Below are 23,234 nucleotides of genomic sequence, written 5' to 3' on the forward strand. Positions count from 1 at the left end.
ATGAACGTAATGATATGGGCAATGATTATTTTCTAATATATATACAATGTCGTAAATGATTTTTCAAGTGAGCATGATCAGAATGAACAATATCACAAAGAATCTAGCAACTTTTAGCACATAGTATGTGATAGGAATAAAGTCTAAGCAAATTTTTGATAATATACATTGCATTGTTAGAATAGTCACGCAGCAATAATGGTCCTATAAAAATATTATTTATTTATTGGTCTATAGGTTATTTATTTATTTATTATTCATATTATGTTACAAAGTAAGCTCAAAGCAAAAAGTATTCTGGTTTGCATAAGATATTTAACTAGGAAATTCTGATTTCAGAAGACTTAGTTTTAAAATATTCTGTCTTATAAATTATTTTCTAAAAATACTCTTTGAAAGCTTTTATGGAAGACTTTATCCACATTTTAATTAGAATTTACTTTGTGGAACCTCTTTTTATAAAATTAAAAGGTTATCTCTAGGAAAAAAATTACCATGTTATTTTTTTCATAATGGAAGAATTTAAGTCATTTATAGTAGAGGCTACTATAAATGTAAGATCATGTATTCTTATCCGATGATAAAATAAAGTTATTTGCAACTTTGACGTATATGCTATTCTTTAGAAAACAGTATAAATAAAAAAATAAAAAGATGAAGAATCAAAAGTTATTCAGAGATATATGTCTTCCCTTTTATCATTTTTGGGAACTTATAGAAAGTTTGTGAGCATTTATACCAATAAATGATTTCTAAAGGAACTGAAGACTTGAGACAGGGCACTCTAGTGAGCCTGAGATAAAGAAGTCTAATATACCAAACCAAGTTTGGTTTGAAAAATATTCAGTATCCTGGCATTTACTCAACTCTGATATAAACATAAAACATTGTAAAAGACAATGTTGTTATTGACTCAAAGTTTCTTCAAGACATATTGATACTTTTATAACAATATAATATATAATGGCTTCATTTATAAAATCTATGCAATTAACAAGCTTGATGTAAATCTCTAGTTATATAATACTTTAGAATATTCTCATTTGAAACTACTGACTTATTATGCTTCAACAATTGTGTAGACCATACTTTTCACCGTATACTGCAAAGGATAAAAACACAAATCACACTATGAGATTATGTTACTCACATGCCAAGAAATACAACTGTATGTAGTTATATTGGCTATGAAGACTATCACATAAGAATTAAAATATTCTCTAATGTTAAAAAAATTTGCATCTGACTTCGAATCACTTGCCATTATTTCTCTACAGGTCAAAATCTTCCTCAGTTGTGTAGGTTGGTTCTGGTAAATCTGCCCTTCCGTCTTTCAGCCAGCATCCCAGTAAATAATGAATATAGATAGACCATGTCTACTCACCTCCTTATGACCTAAAATACATAGATGTCTTTCAGGTTGTTCTAGAGATAACATTTTTGACTAATTTATTGTTTGGTTGGAAGGTAAATGAAATTGCCACTTCTATCACTTACTACACACAACTTACTTGTCTGAAGTATTGTAAACCTGACTAGGTGTTACAATCAGCACGATATGAAAATACACTGCCTCTGACGTGATGGAGAATCTCTGCCTGTGCATCCAAGATACAAAGTTCTTTCTACAGTAATAAAAATGTGTACAAAAATATTTTATTTTGAAATTTATGCTTGTAGAGAATCTGTTACAGATTGATGTTGGATTATTTATCACAAAACCACCTTTTGAAATTATGGCTACACGGCTACGCTTGGGGCAGAATATTTTTCCAGTGAATATAAAAAATGACAATATTAAATGGGTAAACATACCCTGCTGTAGGCCAATTAAATTTAAGCTTCACTTCCAAATATCCTGTTTTCTCTTGGTTTGTACACTCACTTCTTTTTATTTTCATATAATTTTTCCTGTGTTCCACATTTGACAAAATATTTGACAGGTCCTTAAAGTATGTCTTAATATATTGATATGTTCAAACAACAGCTTGTTTTTCTGAGATGACAAGAGTTTTTTCTTATTTTATTTGATTTTTACAATAAATTACTCCTTTCTGGGTATGTGTGTATATATGTGCAAATATATCTATATAAACACATATGCACATATACATATATATTTATGTTTTCTCAATATATTTGTTTGTTGGCAGTTACATATGTCCTGTTCATTGTGTAGATACTCTGAATAGTGTGGAAATATTCTGTCATTCCTTGTATATTTCCTGATTTCCTTTGGTATTCATTTTGCCGTGGTTTATCTGGCAAGCATGATTATTTTATTTATCGTTGTTTGGAATGCTTCTATACTGACTTCTAATTTCCATAGGCATATACTAATTACCATTCATACCAGTAATGAATCAAGGTCCCTTTTCCCCTAGATCCTTACCTACATTAGTTTTCTACTTAAGACTTTATTTTGCACTGTTTTAAAAATATTCTGATAGACCAAGGATAAAAAAGGATAAAGCTATTCCTGTGAATAAATTATATGATATTGAGTCACAGCAAGGCAGAAACATATACAGAGCATTAGAAGACATAGGCATAGATAAGGATGTTCTAAATAGGACTCTAGTTACTTAGGCAATAAAGTCTCAAATTACAGGTGGAACATTATGAAAGAAAAAAGCTTCTGTATAGTAAAAAAAAGTAACAGAATTAAAAGGGAGTTCACCAAATGACACACAATCTTTGACAGTGACATGTCCCACTGAACTCCAATATCTAAGGTGTACAAAAGCGCTAAAAACATAGACCTTAAGAAACTAAATAAACCATGAAATGATTCATGATTCTAAAGGGAATTTAAACAATAAGAAATAGCTCTGGGTTCCCTTGGATAAGGGTACAGAAGCAGAAAGTCCGCTGCGTCTGAGACACTGCCAGAACCTAAAGGGACCGACCGGATAAACAGTTCTCTGCACCCAAATCCCGTGGGAGGGAGAGCTAAACCTTCAGAGAGGCAGACATGCCTGGGAAACCAGAAGAGACTACACTCTGCCCATATCTCTGATTTCAGAGGAAAACACCTAATGCCATCTGGGACTCTGGTGCACCGGGGCTCCTGGAAAGGGCGGCACCGATCTTCCTGGTTGCTGCCCTCGGGGAGAGCTCATAAGCAACACCCCACAAGCAAACTTGAGCCTCGGGACCACAGGTAGGACCAACTTTTCTGCTCCAAGCGACCTGCCTGGTGAACTCAGGACACAGGCCCACAGGAACAGCTGAAGACCTGTAGATAGGAAAAACTACACGCCTGAAAGCAGAACACTCTGTTCCCATAACTGGCTGAAAGAAAACAGGATAATAGGTCTGCAGCACTCCTGACACACAGGCTTATAGGACAGTCTAGCGACTGTCAGAAATAGCAGAACAAAGTAACACTAGAGATACTCTGATGGCAAGAGGCAAGAACAGGAACCCAAGCAACAGAAACCAAGACTACATGACATCACTGGAGTCCAATTCTCCCACAAAAGCAAACACGGAATATCCAAACACACCAGAAAAGCAAGATCTAGATTCAAAATCATATTTGTCATGATGTTGGAGGACTACAAGAAAGACATGAAGAACTCCATTAGAAAAATGCAGAAAAACATAAATAAACAAGTAGAAGCCTACAGAGAGGAATCAAAAAACCCCTGAAAGAATTCCAGGAACACAATCAAACAGTTGACAGAATTAAAAATGGAAGTAGAAACAATCAAGAAAGAACATGTGGAAACAACCCTGGATATAGAAAACCAAAGGAAGAGACAAGGAGCCGTAGATACAAGCATCACCAACAGAATACAAGAGATAGAAGAGAGAATCTCAGGAGCAGAAGTTTACATAGAAATCATCGACTCAACTCTCAAAGATAATGTAAAGCGGAAAAAGCTACTGGTCCAAATCATACAGGAAATCCAGGAATCAATGAGAAGATCAAACCTAAGGATAATAGGTAGAGAAGAGAGTGAAGACTCCCAGGTAAAAGGACCAGTAAATATCTTCAACAAAATCATAGAAGAAAATTTCCCTAACCTAAAAAAAGAGATACCCATAGGTATACAAGAATCCTACTGAACTCCAAATAGATAGGACCAGAAAAGAAAAACCTCCCGACACATAATAGTCAAAACACCAAATGCGCAAAATAAAGAAAAAATATTAAAAGCAGTAAGGGAAAAAGTAACATATGAAGGCAGACCTATCAGAATCACACCAGACTTTTGCCAGAGACTATGAAAGCCAGATGATCCTGGACAGATGTCATACAGACCCTAATAGAACACAAATGCCAGCCCAAGTTGCTGTATCCTGCAAATCTCTCAATTAACATAGATAGAGAAACGAAGGTATGCCATGACAAAACCAAATTTACACAATATCTTTCTACAAATCTAGCACTACAAAGGATAATAAATGGTAAAGCCCAACATAAGGAGGCAAGCTACACCCTAGAAAAAGCAAGAAACTAATCGTCTTGGCAACAAAACAAAGAGAAGAAAAGCACACAAAGATAACCTCACATTCAAATATGAATATAAGAGGAAACAATAATCACTATTCCTTAATATCTCTCAACATCAATGGTCTCAACTCCCCAATAAAAAGCCATAGATTGACAAACTGGATACGCAATGAGGACCCTGCATACTGCTGCCTAAAGGAAACACACCTCAGAGACAAAGACAGACACTACCTCAGAGTGAAAGGCTGGAAAACAACTTTCCAAGCAAATGTTCTGAAGAAGCAAGCTGGAGTAGTCATTCTAATATCAAATAAAATCAATTATCAACTAAAAGTCATCAAAAAAGATAAGGAAGGACAATGCATATTCATCAGAGGAAAGAGCCAACAAGATGAACTCTCAATCCTAAATATCTATGCCCTAAATACAAGGGCACTTACATAAGTAAAAGAAACTTTAATAAAGCTCAAGACACACATTGAACTTCACACAATAATAGTAGGAGATTTCAACACCCACTTTCATCAGTGGACAGATCATGGAAACAGAAATTAAACAGAGACGTAGACAAACTAAGAGAAGTCATGAACCAAATGGACTTAACAGATATTTATAGAACATTCTATCCTAAAGCAAAAGGATAAACATTCTTCTCAGCTCCTCATGGTACTTTCTCCAAAACTGACCATATAATTGGTCAAAAATCGGGCCTCAACAGGTACAGAGAGAGAGAAATAATGCCATGCGTGCTATCGGACCACCACGGCCTAAAACTGGTCTTCAATAACAATAAGGGAAGAATGCCCACATATACGTGGAAATTGAACAATGCTCTACTCAATGATATCCTGGTCAAGGAAGAAATAAAAAAAGAAATTAAAGACTTTTTAGAATTTAATGAAAATGAAGGTACAACATACCCAAACTTATGGGACACAGTGAAAGCTGTGCTAAGAGGAAAACTCATAGTGATGAGGGCCTGCAGAAAGAAACAGGAAAGAGCATATGTCAGCAGCTTGACAGCACACCTAAAAGCTCTAGAACAAAAAGAAGCAAATACACCCAGGAGGAGTAGAAGACAGAAAATAATCAAACTCAGAGCTGAAATCAGCCAAGTAGAAACAAAAAGGACCATAGAAAGAATCAACAGAACCAAAACTTTGTTCTTTGAGGAAATCAACAAGAAAGACAAACCCTTAGCCAGACTAATGAGAAGACAGAGATTGTGTCCAAATTAACAAAATCAGAAATGAAAAGGGAGACATAACTACAGATTCAGAGGAAATTCAAAATATCATCAGATCTTACTATATAAGCCTGTATTCAACAAAACTTGAAAATCTGCAGGAAATGGACAATTTCCTAGACAGATACCAGGTACCAAAGTTAAATCAGGAACAGATAAACCAGTTAAACAACCCCATAACTCCTAAGGAAATAGAACCAGGCATCAAAGGTCTCCCAACGAAAAAGAGCGCACGTCCAGACGGGTTTAGTGCAGAATTCTATCAGACTTTCATAGAAGACCTCATACCAATACTATACATACTGTTGCACAAAATTGAAACAGATGGAGCACTAACGAACTCCTTCTATGAAGCCACAATTACTCTAATACCTAAACCACACAAAGACCCAACAAAGAAAGAGAACTTCAGACCAATTTCCCTTATGAATATTGACGCGAAAATACTCAATTAAATTCTGGCAAACCGAATCCAAGAGCACATCAAAACAATCATCCACCATGATCAAGTAAGCTTCATCCCAGGCATGCAGGGATGGTTTAATATACGGAAAACCATCAACGTGATCGATTATATAAACAAACTGAAAGAACAAAACCACATGATCATTTCATTAGATGCTGAGAAAGCATTTGACAAAATTCAGCACCCCTTCATGATAAAAGTCCTGGAAAGAATTGGAATTCAAGGCCCATACCTAAACATAGTAAAAGCCATATACAGCAAACCAGTTGCTAACATTAAACTAAATGGAGAAAAACTTGAAGCAATCCCACTAAAATAAGGGACTAAACAAGGCTGCCCACTCTCTCCCTACTTATTCAATATAGTTCTTGAAGTTCTAGCCAGAGCAATCAGACTACAAAAGGAATCAAGCGGATACAGATTGGTAAAGAAGAAGTCAAAATATCACTATTTGCAGATGATATGATAGTATCTTTAAGTGATCCCAAAAGTTCCACCAGAGAACTTCTAAAGCTGATAAACAACTTCAGCAAAGTGGCTGGGTATAAAATTACCTCAAATAAATCAGTAGCCTTCCTCTACACAAAAGAGAAACAAGCCGAGAAAGAAATTAGGGAAACGACACCCTTCATAATAGACCCAAACAATATAAAGTACCTTGGTATGACTTTAACAAAGCAAGTAAAAGATCTGTACAATAAGAACTTCAAGACTCTGAAGAAAGAAATTGAAGAAGGCCTCAGAAGATGGAAAGATCCCCCATGCTCATGGATTGGAAGGATTAATATAGTAAAAATGGACATTTTACCAAAAGCGATCTACAGATTCAATGCAATCCCCATCAAAATACCAGTCCAAATCTTCAAAGAGTTAGACAGAACAATTTGCAAATTCATCTTTAATAACAAAAAAACCCAGGATAGCTAAAACTATTCTCAACAGTAAAAGGACTTCAGGGGGAATCACTATCAGTTTACTCAAGCAGTACTACAGAGCAATAGTGATAGAAAAACTGCATGGTCTTGGTACAGAGACAGACAGATAGACCAATGGAACAGATTTGAAGACCCAGAAATGAACCCACACACCTATGGGCACTTGATTTTTGACAAAGGAGCCAAAACCATCAAATGGAAAAAAGATAGCATTTTAAGCAAATGGTGCTGGTTCAACTGGAGGTCAACATGTAGAAGAACCCAAATCGATCCATGCTTACCACCCTATACAAAGCTTAAATCCAAGTGGATTAAGGGCCTTCACATCAAACCAGATACACTCAAACTAACAGAAGAAAAAGTAGGGCAGCATCTCGAACACATGGGCACTGGAAAAATTTCCTGAATAAAACACCAATAGCTCATGCTCTAAGATCAGGAATCGACAAATGGGATCTCATAAAACTGCAAAGCTTCTGTAAGGCAATGGACACTGTGGTTAGGAAAAAAACAGCAACCAACAGAGTGGGAAAAGATCTTTACCAATCCTACAACAGATAGAGTGCTTATATCCAAAATATACAAAGAACTCAAGAAGTTAGACCACAGGGAGACAAAAAACCCTATTTAAAAATGGGGTTCAGAACTGAACAAACAATTCACAGCTGAGGAATGCCGAATGGCTGAGAAACACCTAAAGAAATGTTCAACATCTTTATTCCTAAGGGAAATGCAAATCAAAAGAACCCTGAGATTTCACCTCACACCAGTGAGGATGGCTAAGTTCAAAAACTCAGGTGACAGCAGATGCTGGAGAGGATGTGGAGAAAGCGGAACTCTCCTCCATTGTTGGTGGGATTGAAGACTGGTACAACCATTCTGGAAATCAGTCTGGAGATTCCCCAGAAAATTGGACATTGAACTACCTGAGGATCCAGCTATACCTCCCTTGGGCATATACCCAAAAGATGCCCCAACATATAAAAAAGACACGTGCTCCACTATGTTCATAGCAGCTTTATTTATAATAGCCAAAAGCTGGAAAGAACCCAGATGCCCTTCAACAGAGGAATGGATACAGAAAATCTTGTACATCTCCACAATGGGATATTACTCAGCTATCCAAAACAATGACTTTATGAAATTCATAGGCAAATGTTCGGAACTGGAAAACATCATCCTGAGTGAGGTAACTCAATCACAGAAAAACACACATGGTATGCACTCATTGATAAGTGGCTATCAGCCCAAATGCTTGAATTACCCTAGATGCATAGAACATATGAAACTCAAGACGGATGATCAAAATGTGAATGCTTCACTCCTTCTTTAAAAGGGGAACAAGAATACCCTTGGCAGGGAAGAAAGAGGCAAAGATTAAAACAGAGACTGAGGAACACCCATTCAGAGCCTGCCCCACATGTGGTCCATACATATACAGTCACCCAATTACACAAGATGGATGAAGCAAAGAAGTGCAGGCAGACAGGAGCCGGATGTAGATCTCTCCTGAGAGACACAGCCAGAATACAGCAAATACAGAGGCGAATGCCCGCAGCAAACCACTGAACTGAGAATAGGACCCCCGTTGAAGGAATCAGAGAAAGAACTGGAAGAGTTTGAAGGGACTTGAGACCCCTTATGAACAACAATGCCAAGCAAGTAGAGCTTCCAGGGACTAAGCCACTACCTAAAGACCATACATGGACTGATCCTGGACTCTGACCTCATAGATAGCAATGAATATCCTAGTAAGATCACCAGTGGGAGGGGAAAACCTTGGTCTTGCTAAGACTGACCCCCCAGTGAACGTGATTGTTTGGGGGAGGGCGGCAATTGGGGGAGGATGAGGAAGGAAACACCCATAAAGTAGGGGAGGAGGAGGGATTAGGGGGATGTTTGCCAGGAAACCGGAAAGGGAATAACATTCGAAATGTAAATACGAAATTCCTAAGTTAAAAAAAACAATCAGAAATAAAAATTTGTTAACATATTGGGATGTTATCAACTTTTGCCAACAGAGAAATTCAAAATGAGAGAATTTTGATAGTCTAGCTTATTTCAGTAGAATGTCAATAGTCAAGGAATGAAATAGCAATAAATAATAGCGAGGAAGCAGAAAGCACTGATGAGGTTCATACCTGGTGGAACTATTAATAAATTATATTAAATTAAATACAAAACCCTCCACAGCATCTCAGAATTGTGATATCTAAAAGAGCTAAATTTTGAGCTATAACATGAACCATATAAAGCACTCCTGGCTATATACTAAAAGGTTATCACAGAGATACTTGCAAATCAATATTCACTGTTGGTATATTTGTAATACCTAGAAATCATCCTAATTGTTAGCCAACTGATAAACAACTAGTGATCATGTGAAATGTACACAAAATGAAAATGAAAAGTATGAAATTTGTATGGAATTAAATGATACTGGAATATATATTATACAAAATGAGGTAACTCAGACTCAGAAAGCTCATTTAATTCAATCATACATAGCACTGGAAACCTACTTACCTATCTCGGGCTCATGAGATCATAATTCTTGGAGTATAACCTACAATTGCCATTTTACCAAGTCTGCATAATCCCCAACTACACTCTAAATATTTCTCCCACACCCACATTTAAGAAGCTTATAGCTGTTTTTGTGGTTTGTCAGGGCAATTTGCTTGCATTACCTAGGTATAGTGTTTCTGATGGTGAAGTGGAATGGTCAGCTAGGGACAAAGCAATTTGCTGTGGCTAGGGATTATTTCCCAATACAACCCGATACAATATCTAATGTCCTGAGGCTATGGCCCAAAACATAGAAATTACCTTATACTCATTTGTATATCTGATAATATATTACATATTTATATGCACATTACACACACACACACACACACACACACACACACACACACACACACACACACACGAATGATTACTTTCAGGTGACCCTTACTTTAAATAAGCTGAGAAATATTCCATTATATAAAGGTAGTACTATTTATCATTTTCTTCTGTTGGTAAACATAGAGCTTGGTTTCAGTTTATGGCTATTATAAATAGAGCAATAATGACCATGGTTAAGTAAGTGTTTCTGTATATGATGGAGTGCCATTTAGGTGTATGCTTAAAATTGTCTGGAGTTACATTTATTCCCAGCTCTCTGAGGCGTCTCTACACTGACTTCCATAGTATCTGTATATACTTTCATTCCCTCCAACAGTGGAGTATTCTTCTTACTCTATATCATCACTAGCATAGCTATCATTTGTTCTATTGATCTTGGGTGTTCTGATGGATGTAAGGTGAAATCTCTAAGTAGTTATGGTTTGCATTCTACCAATGGGTAATAATGTTGAACTTTTTTGTGTTTCTCAGCCATTTGAGTTTCCACTTTTGAAAATTCTCTATATCTGTATACCATTTATTTAGTTTTGAATTTTTATTTATTTATTTATTTATTTATTTATTTATTATTCTGTAGTGCAATACATCCCAGACCAGTTTCCCATCTTCTCCAGGTTCCTCTCCACCTCCCATTTCCCCAGATTCACTCCTTCTCCATTTCTTTTAAGAAAAGAGCAGGCCCCCAAAAAACAACAACCAAACATGTCAAACATGGTATATAATAAGACAAGGAAAAGTGTCCTCATATTGAGGATTAGCAAGATAATTTAATACGAAGAAGTATGTACCAAGAGCAGGCAAAAAAGCCAGAGGCACACTGGCTCCCACATTTAGGAGTCCCATAAAATTATCAAGCTAACAGCTAAAACATATATGCAGAGGAACTGCTGCAAACCTATGCATTCCCCTTGATGACTAGATCATCCAGAGACATATGGTAGAACCAAACGCTACTGACAAAAATATTAAAGACATGATTACTAATGATATTCTGCTATCCTTGTCCAGTTTTAATCAGAGAGGCTTCCTCTGGCAGCATATAGGAATAGGTGCAGAGACTCACAGCGGACATTATGCAGAGAGAGTCAAACTGAAGGACTGGATTGGTTCTTCTCCCTCAGAGCCAAGGGAACCCTGAGGAAAAAAAAAACGAGGAATATTTGTAGAAATATGAGGTGTGGAAGATATGGTAAACTGAATCAACTGAGCAGGGCTCACTGAAACTTACACCATTTTTTAATTGAATTATTTTTTTGACAGTCATTTTTTTTGGAAGGCAGGGTTATTAGGATATTAGCCATCTCTTGGATATGTAGTTGGTAAAAGTATTTTCCTTTTGGTAGGTTACTGCTTTGTCAGAGCAGTGCTTTGCTTAGCTATAAACAGAGAAGTTTATTCCTATAATTTATAGGAATGAATACAGAGACCCACACCCAGAGATTTTGCACAGTGAGAGATCTCAGAACATTCAGCACCAAAACAGATTGTGTCAATCAAATCCCTTTCATCAGGGCTCAGTGAAACCTCTGGAAGAAGCAAAAAGAGTGTAAGAGTCCAGAGGTGATGTACAACATTAAAAAAATGTCATCTAAACACAGCAGGAGCAAGTCACATATGAATGCACAGGGAGTGAGGGGGCATGCACAGGACTTGCATGGCTCTACACCAGAAGGGGTCCTAGAGCCTAAAGGAGAAGGGTATACAAGTTCTCACCCTAACCATGAAGCTGTCTCCAGCTGTTAATCAATTGCAAATGAAAATTTAGTTTTCTCCAAGACAGTCTCAATGGAAAAACTCATTACTTTTAAGGGTAGGTTCCATTCCCTGTAGTAGGTGGCTGACAGAAAATAAACTTAACAACATTTTTGGAGATTTTTTTGTCCCATAATGCTCTGTTGGGGCTTTGTTTTTTCTTTTTTTCCTTAAATATATGAATGTGTATATATATATATATATGTATACATATATATATGTATATATATATGTGTGTGTGTACATGTATATATAGATATATATACACACATATATAACTTTTTTATCGCACAGTTCCTTTTTGTATATGTTAGGGATCTCTAGTGTTTTATGAGATTCCTGAATGTGTGGGTGAGTGCAACTCTGGATTTATATATTTCTTGTGTCTTTTATAAAATGTATGTAACAATTATGTTATACTTTCCTTATGATTCATTCCATTTCAACTACAGGCTGTGTCCTGTAGCCATTAAACCAGAGCTTCTGAGAAGTTTGGTTATAATTCCTGCACTTTATGAATTTGAGTATTCATAATGGCTTGAAATTCAAATGCTCCTATATAATAGAAGCAAACTCTGGACAAAATGAAAGTAAAATCACTATTTTTGATACTTTCTCAACTTAGACAAGATCAATGATAGAAGTATGAATTGTAACTTCTGATTGTGCAGCTTGAGATCTTTTCACAGAAGCTGTATTTAGCTGCATGGCAACACAGCAGGGTAACTTATGACCTTCCTCCTAAATGAGGAGGAGGAGCTGGAAAGCTGTTTTCTAGCATCTATTTGCCCTAGCGCTTCTCTTGCACACTTTTCAGAGGTGGGTTTTGTGTATAACTTAATATTGGGATGTGGAGATGAGCCTTGTTCTTTGTATCCAGGGTGAGTAGCTAATCTGACATCCAATTCACAGTGGGTTTGCAGGGTTTGAGAACCATTAACATTTGTGCTACAATTATTAGCCACACTCAAACATTACTGAAAATCACTGCCATTCCCCCCTAATATTATGTGCAAGCAGGTCTCTAGTCCAGATCTTAAACATTGTCAGCAGTTTTCAGACTCCATACCTATCATCTCCTCAAAAGGAGGATGAACATTGTCTGCTGCTGTAACAAACAAACATTCCCCCTCCTGATCACTTTCAGCTAAAATGCTGAGAGGACAATTGCCTTCTCCAGGAAAGGGCACACTTCTTGCTTATTCAATAGAAAAGATCGACACTGAGAACATACATTCACATTATATTATACAGATTCAGTAGTTATATTTATGTATTTATACACACATGCACACAGTGCCCTCCTCCAACATCAATTAACGGAAAAGAGGCCATCAAATTTAAAATCAAGGGAGTGAGATACATGAGAATATTTGGAAAAAGGAAAGAGATGGGGGAAATGATAAAATTATAATATGAAATATAAAATATGTGAAACGAGTCAGCAATTGGATTGGAATGTGTACTTCCAGAGCGTGGTTTTCTTCTAAGGATTATTTTATAAACAACTTTCAAAGAGAATGAGAATTAAGGAGTGGGATCCTGTGTAATAGATGTGCCCTACTCCCATGAAGAGGCATTATGAAAAGGGTTCTGACCTTTCAATATTCCGCCTTTTAACACTTACCTAAGAATTGAATTTTTTTTCTTTTGAGTACCATAAAAAAACCACGAAACTACTGGGGAGAGAAACTTTAACCTAGCAATACCACTGCTCTGGGATGGAATCATATCCAAGGGTCAATGTCTGCGTGATACTGATGGAATACAGACACACTGCAGACCTTTAAGTCCTGTGGCTGAAATATGGAAACACCCTTAGCACACATTTTCTGGTAAAATTAGTTGTAGAAGAAAGCAGCCATGTTTGAAAGTGGTATCTAATTTAGGGACAGACAAAGTGATAAATGAAAGAAAGATTTCATAGAATGAGTTAGATATAGGATATTCCTAACTATCTCAAAAACAGCACAGGAAAGAGAAACTAAGACCAGCACATGTAGTTCAGCTGAGTTCTGTTTAGTCAGTGGGAGTCAGTACAGTGAGTACAATGCAGTGGAGTTCAGTTTGTTTGTGTGATCACACAGTTCAGTGCAGGTCAGCAGAAGCAGTTGAATCTGGAGAACAAGAAGTAGCCAGAAATTAGAAAAAAATACTGGAGTTAGTTGAAAGAGTAATTCTTAAACAGAATAATTCAGGGAGAAGCTGAAAAAACCACAATGAATCAATCAGCTCAGAGAGGAGTTTGAACCAGAAGACCTAAGTCGAACTAGTCAGACAGAGTTCAGAAAAAACTTGAAAGAGTAAGCTTATTCAGCAGTAAGACTGAGATGACAATTACATCAGGATAATAGAAGTTATATTTACATAATATCAAAAAGAAATAAAAGCTGGCGCAGAATAATGATATTCCAAAGCTAACATTAATTCAAACCCTAACCCTAACTGTAAACTCTAACCTATGTCTAAACCTGAGCCAGACTCTTACCTTACCCTTAAACTTAACCTTACACTTGCATTTACCTGTTCTGTGAACTCCACCTATACTCTAACCCAGAATATGACCACAACCCCTATGTAAAACCCAATACCAAACACAATCCCAGCTGCCAAACATAACACAAAACTTATCCCTACAGCTATCCCAATTCCTACCTTTTGCCCAGATATGCCTCTTCATTGAATCAGTACAGGGGGCAGATTACACCTTGGGAGACCTCAAAATTATTTTCACTCTGGAAATCCATATATAAAGGAAATATGGAATTTTTAAAATTAGAAATTTTATTTTTTTAATGCAAAACTTGCAAAATATAGTGAATTGATTGTGTTCTTTTCCCTTTCCACCTCTTCTCAGTTCCTCCCCAACTCCCTAAACACCTAACTTTATGTTCTCTCAGTCAAAAAAGGGGAAGAAGGAGAGAATACCAATAAGACCAAATAACAAAACAAAAGATCCTTCAAGTCGCACAGAAAGCATGAGATCCTGATTGTGTGGACAGGAGAGGCAAATTTTTCTAATCCGGCTGTAAAAATCACAAAGGGATACTGGATTTAATTGCAAACATATTGGAATGTGTTAAAGGAGTCAGCGGTAGAAAGAGACCTAAAGAGAGCTAAGAAGGAAAGGGTTTTAGACAACTTGAATCTTGGAAGGAGAAAGGAGGAACAGAACTGGAGAGGGAGTTGAAAAGGTGTGGGGAGAATTTTAGAAAACTAAAATAGTTACATGAGTATATGAGAATGTCACAATGAAGTTTATGGCTTTGTGAGGGGATTTTAAAAATCTATAAAAATTATGTGTTGTCCCAGAGGTTGTGTTTTCATATTTTTATTTATATCCAGAAAAAAAAAAGAGAAAAAGAGGCTTCTCATCAAAGGGATCTTTAATCTTTATTCATTCATTTCACAAATTCATCCTAAGCATGATTCCTTCTACAAGACCAATTATATCTTTAAATTGACTCAGATTTTCTAGTTATTTTCCATGACAGTATTCATCACATTATAGATTAGTTTTATGTTCTGTAATTGTCTCTATTTTTAGCAATGCAAAATATTAAACTGAAAATAAAATACCTAGCAATTAATAATGACATATAGTTAGTTTAGAACCTCTGATAGCATTTAATTATACAATACATTTAGTAAATAAACCCATCATTAGAAGAGAGATTTCAGAGCAAAGATAAAATTATATAATATGGACTGAAGGAGCATTTTGCTTCTAGCTATTCATTAGATCGATTCAGAAAATAAACATAGAACAATTTGAAAACTCACTATGATTTAAGTAGTAAAGGAGAGAAATAACGTGGGTGATCATGGATATATATATAATATATATATATTATATATATTTAATATATATCTGATTAGTAATTAATAATAATTAGTGCCATATATATATACATATATATATATATATGGATGGCATCTATTTTCATTATTTAGTCAAGTCCCATCAGCATGCTTTTTATGCCTGCCTTTTCCCCCCCTTTTTATCTTTTATTTTATTTTATTAGCTATTTTATTTACCTACATTTAAAATGTTATCCCCCTACCCAATTAAAGACCCTGTTCCCTCCCAAATCTACCCTGCTTCTGTCAGGGTACTCATGGCCCATCTAACCTCTTTTACTTTAGCACTCTAACATTCCCAGATGCTGGGTCATTGAGCTTCCACTTAACCAAGGAGCTTCCCTCAATTGGTGCCAGAGAGGGTAATCCTCTGCTACATATGCAGTTGGAGCCATGGGTCCCCCATAAGTATTCTTTGGTTGGTGGTTTAACCCCTGTAAGATTTTGGTGTCTGGTTGGTTGGTAATGTTCTTCCTATGGGTTTGCAGACCCCTTTATGTCTTTTAGTGCTTTCCCTAAGTCTTCCATTGCGGTCCCCTGCTCAGTACGATGGTTGGCTGTAGACATCTGCATCTGTTGTGGTCAAGCTTTGGTATAGACTTTTTTTTTTTTAATCTGTATTAACTTGGGTATTTCTTATTTACATTTTGATTGTTATTCTGCTTCCCGGTTTCTGGGCCAACATCCTCCTAACCTCTCTCCCTCCCCTTCTATATGGATGTTCCCCTCCCCATCCTCCCCCCATTACCGCTCTCCCCCCAACAATCACGTTCATTGGGGGTTCAGTCTTGGCAGGACCAAGGGCTTCCCCTTCCACTGGTGCCCTTACTAGGCTATTCATTGCTACCTATGCAGTTGGAGCCCAGGGTCAGTCCATGTATAGCCTTTGGGTAGTGGCTTAGTCCCTGGAAGCTCTGGTTGATTGGCATTTTTGTTCATAATGGGTCTCAAGCCCATTCAAGCTCTGATTCCTTCAACAGGGGTCCCATTCCCAGTTCAGTGGTTTGCTGCTGGCATTCGCTTATGTATTTACCATATTCTGGCTATGTCTCTCAAGAGAGATCTACATCTGGTCCTGTCAGCCTGCACTTCATTGCTTCATCCATCTTACTTAGTTTGGTGACTGTATATGAATGGGCCACATGTGGGACAGGCTCTGAATGGGCATTCCTTCAGCCTCTGTTCTAAACTTTGCCTCCCTATCCCTCCCAAGGGTATTCTTGTTCCCCTTTTAAAGAAGGAATGAAGCATTCTTAACTCACAGTTTAGAATAACACAATCTGTTAATCACCTGCTTGAAAGCATCCTTCACCTGCTGGTTCCTTAGGGTGTAAATGAAAGGGTTTAGCAGTGGGGCCACAGAGGTATTGAGAACAGCTACACCTTTATTTAAAGTCACCCTCTCTTTGGCTGATGTTTTTATGTACATGAAAATGCAACTCCCATAAGTAATGGAGACAACAACCATATGTGAGGAGCAGGTGGAAAAGGCCTTTCTCCGTTGTTGAGCTGAAGGAAACTTTAGAATAGTTTTGAGGATGAGTGTGTAGGAGAGAATCACTAAGATCAAGGTGATGATAAGTGTCAGTACAGCTACAACAAAAGCAATCCATTCTATGAAACGTGTGTCTGTGCAAGACAACTGCAGGACAGGAGAAGTGTCACACAGAAAGTGATCTACAGTTTTCGAAGCACAGAATTCTAGTTTGAGTCCCAACATTAAAGGAGGAAAGATGGATAAAAACCCAGTAACCCAGGAACTGATAACTAGTAGGTGGCACACTTTGCTGTTCATGATGATGGGGTAGTGTAATGGTCTGCAGATCGCTACATAGCGATCATAGGACATGGCAGCCAGGAGGTAGAACTCTGTAATAAGTAGTAGAACGAAGAAGAATAATTGAGCTACACAAGCATTGTAGGTAATTGTTTTGTCTCCAGTGATAATGCTCATCAAGAATCGTGGAATACAGGCAGTTGTGAATGCAATTTCCAAGAGGGAGAAATTCCGGAGAAAGAAGTACATTGGAGTCTTGAGGCGAAGATCCAGCAGGGTGAGGAAGATAATTATTAAGTTCCCCATTAGGCTCAAGATGTAATTGAAAAACATAAACAGGAAGATCAGAATTTGAAGCTGAGGATCATCTGTCAATCCAAGTAAAATGAACACAATCTCTACTGACTGGTTTTTCATGTTTTTTCTTGTTTTATGAAGTCTACATAAAAAAAAAACAAAAGCAGCAGCAACAACGTCATCAACAACAAGAAGAACAAACTCAAAAACTAAATTTATAAGTTGTTCTTTTTCATCCTAGAAAATTCAATTTTTATAAGTTTGAAGAGTATACAAATAATTCACAATAATATTTCAGACTTTATCCCATGTGAAAATCCTCTGCCTTTTCAGCATGTTCCTTTGTCTGTACAAATTTAGAGGAGTTATTTCAGTCATTTGAAATATAACTCCTTGGCATCACTAATATTCACCTGTGGCCATCATTTCCATACTTTATCCCAGTGGATTTTCCAGGTGTGTGATATTTCAGAATTTCAAAATTTTGATATTTCAAAATTTCAAAATGAAATGCAAAAAGAATGACAAAATGTTTATAGTAGATTCTTATACTCTCAGGAACCATAAAACTAATGATATATATATATATATATATATATATATCATATATATATGAAATTTCTAAGAAAGAAAAACTTCTAAAAACTAAAATAAATTTTATATTATAAAATGTAGTCTAACACAGTCAAACAAAAGCTTTAAACTAAGTTATCAGTTAAAACTGCTGCTATAAACACTATTCCTTTAGTATGTTTTCCCATGACTGTCCACTATTTCATGATGGGTTTAAGGGGGGATAGATTTTAACGAAAAAACTAATAACCTATAGATTGAAAAATAGTGTTTTCAAGTACATGTGCAAAGTTTATTCATATTTACAGTTAGATGAGACAATTACCTTATATTCTTAGAGTAGTTCATTCAATATTAATCCCTTATTTATTCTACCATATTTACAATCTTAAGTGTCAAAAGTAAAATGTGTATGTAAATAATTAGCATATCCTCAAAGCTTCTAAAATATGTTCTGTATACCATAAAGGGATTAAGATGGCACATACTATCCCAATTAAACTTTTAGATTGTTAAGGAGAATTAAAATGACACATGAACAACAGTATATACCTGTCTTTAATAAATGCTTCTACTTGCTGGCAACTAGAATTGGTTCATTGTGTTTATTTCATTCAGTACAGTTAAGCTTAAACTAACTCATTCTTAGTGGTTTTGTTTTATGGTTAATGATATTTTTTTTAGATATTTCCACGAAATGAATACAGGTAAGGACAGTTGTTTTTCTTATTGGAATTTCAAATTATTCGTTTTTGGTGAATAACTAGATACCACTTCCTTTTCAATATAATTTTATATGGGAAAGTTTGATGAAAGTTTGGAGGGCAACATAGCCCCATTTTTTACCTTTTTGTGATTTTAAAATAAATAGAGTATACTTGTGAGAAATATACAGGAAATTGTTGTACAAATAGAGAATTACATACCTGTCTTTACACATAGCTATGTGAAGAAAATCATGAATAAAGAAAATGATAGACAGTTAGGAAAGCCTAAAATGTTTACTTTTTAAATTAATGTTAACTAAGACAATGAAAGTAAGTTCAATATTGAGGAAGATAATTTCTTAACATAACTGTACAATATCAATGACCCTTTTAAAACAGAGCATGCTTATGTTTCTAATGCACATCTTGATTATTTCCTAGTGCACAAAACTTTAGCATGTCCCAAGAGAGCATGCGCAGAAAGGAAAAATACATAGAACGCTCATAGCAACTTTTTTTTCTTTTCTTCTTTTCGGAGCTGGGGACCGAACCCAGGGCCTTGCGCTTGCTAGTCAAGCGCTCTACCACTGATATAAATCCCCAACCCCACTCATAGCAACTTTTAAGCATAACACATGATAGTAATGAAATGAGCACATATATTTATACAGAATATATAATATCACAAGAAATCTGAAACATACCAAAGTTTTTCCCCAATTGAGAAGTAGGTATGTGTGTGTGTGCATGTGTGTGTCTGTATACACACACATGTACACACACATAAACATATATCACCATTTTACCAACTTTTATTCCTAATGATAAATGACTATAATCAAACCTTTAAAAAAACTATTCTTATTTGAATTTTCTGCAGTGGACAAACATAGAGACATATTTTCAGAAGTGATACTTTTAAAATTATTTTTTTATATTGGATTTTATCCAAAATTCTACTCAAATTTTAATTTTAATTCAGTTTGTATAACATTGCTACTATAGAGAATTAATTACATCTCTAGGGAAAGTTTCCTAGTAGGTGCTTTTTGAAATCATAATAATGAAATGACTTAAACATATTAACTAGAAAATTTTTTAAAATATATTATGTATTTTGCATTGAGGATGAGCTACAGGATAATTTGCACCCAGCGAAGCATAAATTATTCATTAGAACACAGTAAAAATATTAAATAAACATATAAAGGAGAAAGAGTAATTGAAAATAAAGGCCCTCTTTGTTATCTTCATGAATTACAGGAGAAGGCATCTGAGCATTTGGGAATCTGAAAATAGAAGACTTCAGACAGAGCACTCTAGGCAGATGAAGCAGTCTTAGATAAAGAAACTTTATGTGCCAAACCAGCTTTGGATTGAAAACATTTTAGAATCCTTTTATTTATTAATCTCTTATATAACAATATGATTAATAATATAATATTTACTATGCCATTTCATTATTTGGAAATAAGGCTTTGTTCTGCTTCAGCAATTACGTATAGTACATATCCTCACTGAAAGGGATATCACACAAGGAGTACTATGAGATGATGTGATCACAGTCTAGTAAATATAATTGCATTTAGTTTTATTAGACACTCTGAATGTTATATAAAATTAAAATATATTTACTGTTGCATCATTACTACATATCACTGTAAACAGTTTACAGTTACCTCACAAAAAAAACTTAAAAAAGTAGCCTTTCATTGGTTTAAGTGTAATCTTCAGCTGCACATGGAGATTCCTGGTAAATGTGCACTTCTGTCTTTCAGCCAGAATTCTGGTAAATAAAGAATATGGATCGACCATCTCTATTCACCTCATTCTAACCTAACATACATGTTTGTCTTTTGTTTTATCTTAGAGATAACATTTTTGGCTAATTTATTGCTTGGTAGAAAGGTTCATGAAATTACCATTTCACTTACTACATACAACTCACTTGTCTGAAGTATTGTAAGCCTCACTGTAACACACAGCACAATATGAAAATTTACTGCCTCTCATGTGGTGGAGGATTCTTGCCTCTGTGTCCTATTTTAAAGCATCTAAGGACAACGAATTCTCAGGGTAACTGCAAACCACGACCATCACTTATTTCCTCAGGGATTGCCAAATTTAGATACAAAATTATTTTCTATAGAAAGAAAAATGTGTGCACAAACTTTTTCCTTTTTAAGCTATGATTCTAGATAGTTACAGAATCCTTTTTTATTTATATTATGTGTCAATTCTTTGATATTATATTTATACATTACTGGTTTAAAAGCCAGAGAAAATAAAGAATATTTCATATTTCAAGAGACTCTAAAATTGATAATTTAAGGTAGGAAAAGAGAACCCATGGAGAGCCTATCAATTCTAATCTAAGTGTGTTATTTTGTTTATAAAGGCCCTGTTTCATCTTGCTCATTTGTTAAACAATATGTTCTATCAAGCACAGCACCACATAAGTGCAGAGAGCAATTTCAATATTGGTCACAGCTGGAAATCCTTCTTTGTAAGGATATACTATTCCTCTCTTAGAGACCAGAATATAGATTTTTTTACCCAATTTCAAATATCAGAACCATACAGCCATCTCTAAAATAGTCTACATTTATTTTCTAAAGTATACTTAAGACTTTTAATCTTATGAGCAGTATGCATAGGATTATAAAAATGAAAAATAATGGACGTAAATTTAAGAGACATTTGGTTTGAGGAATATTCAGAAAGAACTAGACAGTGAATGTGCTCAATATACATTTTAAACTGGTATTCATATAGAACATATGAAATATATTTTGAAATCCCGTGGGTTTTAATGACAGTCTATATCATTAGGATGGATTCCTCAAATTAAATTTTGTGAATCAAAAGTAAAACATAAACTAATATAAAACTAAATTTCTCTGTGATATTCAAGCAATTTTGAATACCTCCTGTTTCTCAATGACAGAGTGGTCCTTTTCTTGTTTTGTTTATTTATTTGAAATGTATTGAGCAATCAGACAACAAAAGGAGGTCAAAGGGATACAGATCGGAAAAGAAGAAGTCAAAATATCACTATTTGCAGATGATATGATAGTATATTTAAGTGATCCCAAAAGTTCCACCAGAGAACTACTAAAGCTGATAAACAACTTCAGCAAAGTGGCTGGGTATAAAATTAACTCAAATAAATCAGTTGCCTTCCTCTATACAAAAGAGAAACAAGCCGAGAAAGAAATTAGGGAAACGACACCCTTCATAATAGACCCAAATAATATAAAGTACCTCAGTGTGACTTTAACCAAGCAAGTAAAAGATCTGTACAATAAGAACTTCAAGACACCGAAGAAGGAAATTGAAGAAGACCTCAGAAGATGGAAAGATCTCCCATGCTCATGGATTGGCAGGATTAATATAGTGAAAATGGCCATTTTACCAAAAGTGATCTACAGATTCAATGCAATCCCCATCAAAATACCAATCCAATTCTTCAAAGAGTTAGACAGAACAATTTGCAAATTCATCTGGAATAACAAAAAACCCAGGATAGCTAAAGCTATCCTCAACAATAAAAGGACTTCAGGGGGAATCACTATCCCTGAACTCAAGCAGTATTACAGAGCAATAGTGATAAAACTGCATGGTATTGGTACAGAGACAGACAGATAGACCAATGGAATAGAATTGAAGACCCAGAAATGAACACACATACCTATGGTCACTTGATTTTTGACAAAGGAGCCAAAACCATCCAATGGAAAAAAGATAGCATTTTCAGCAAATGGTGCTGGTTCAACTGGAGGTCAACATGTAGAAGAATGCAGATCGATCCATGCTTATCACCCTGTACAAAGCTTAAGTACAAGTGGATCAAGGACCTCCACATCAAACCAGACACACTCAAACTAACAGAAGAAAAACTAGGGAAGCATCTGGAACACATGGGCACTGGAAAAAATTTCCTGAACAAAACACCAATGGCATACGCTCTAAGATCAAGAATCGACAAATGGGATCTCATAAAACTGCAAAGCTTCTGTAAGGCAAAGGACACTGTGTTTAGGACAAAACGGCAACCAACAGATTGGGACAAGATCCTTACCAATCCTACAACAGATAGAGGCCTTATATCCAAAATATACAAAGAACTCAAGAAGTTAAACCGCAGGGAAACAAATAACCCTATTAAAAAATGGGGCTCAGAGCTAAACAAAGAATTCACAGCTGAGGAATGCCGATATGGCTGAGAAACACCTAAAGAAATGTTCA

At 35.7% G+C, this 23,234-nt stretch overlaps 1 protein-coding gene across 1 annotated transcript; it reads right to left on the reverse strand.

The window, feature by feature from the left end:
- Positions 1–16,890: 16,890 nt before the first annotated feature.
- Positions 16,891–17,826, reverse strand: Or6c213c (olfactory receptor family 6 subfamily C member 213C). The gene is given in 1 exon segment (NM_001000077.1): positions 16,891–17,826. A coding segment is annotated over 1 exon segment (936 nt).
- Between the last annotated feature and the right edge of the window lie 5,408 nt (positions 17,827–23,234).

This window comes from Rattus norvegicus, chromosome 7 (genome assembly GCF_021556685.1).
Source record: "Rattus norvegicus strain SHRSP/BbbUtx chromosome 7, alternate assembly SHRSP_T2T, whole genome shotgun sequence".
Taxonomy (NCBI): domain Eukaryota; kingdom Metazoa; phylum Chordata; class Mammalia; order Rodentia; family Muridae; genus Rattus; species Rattus norvegicus.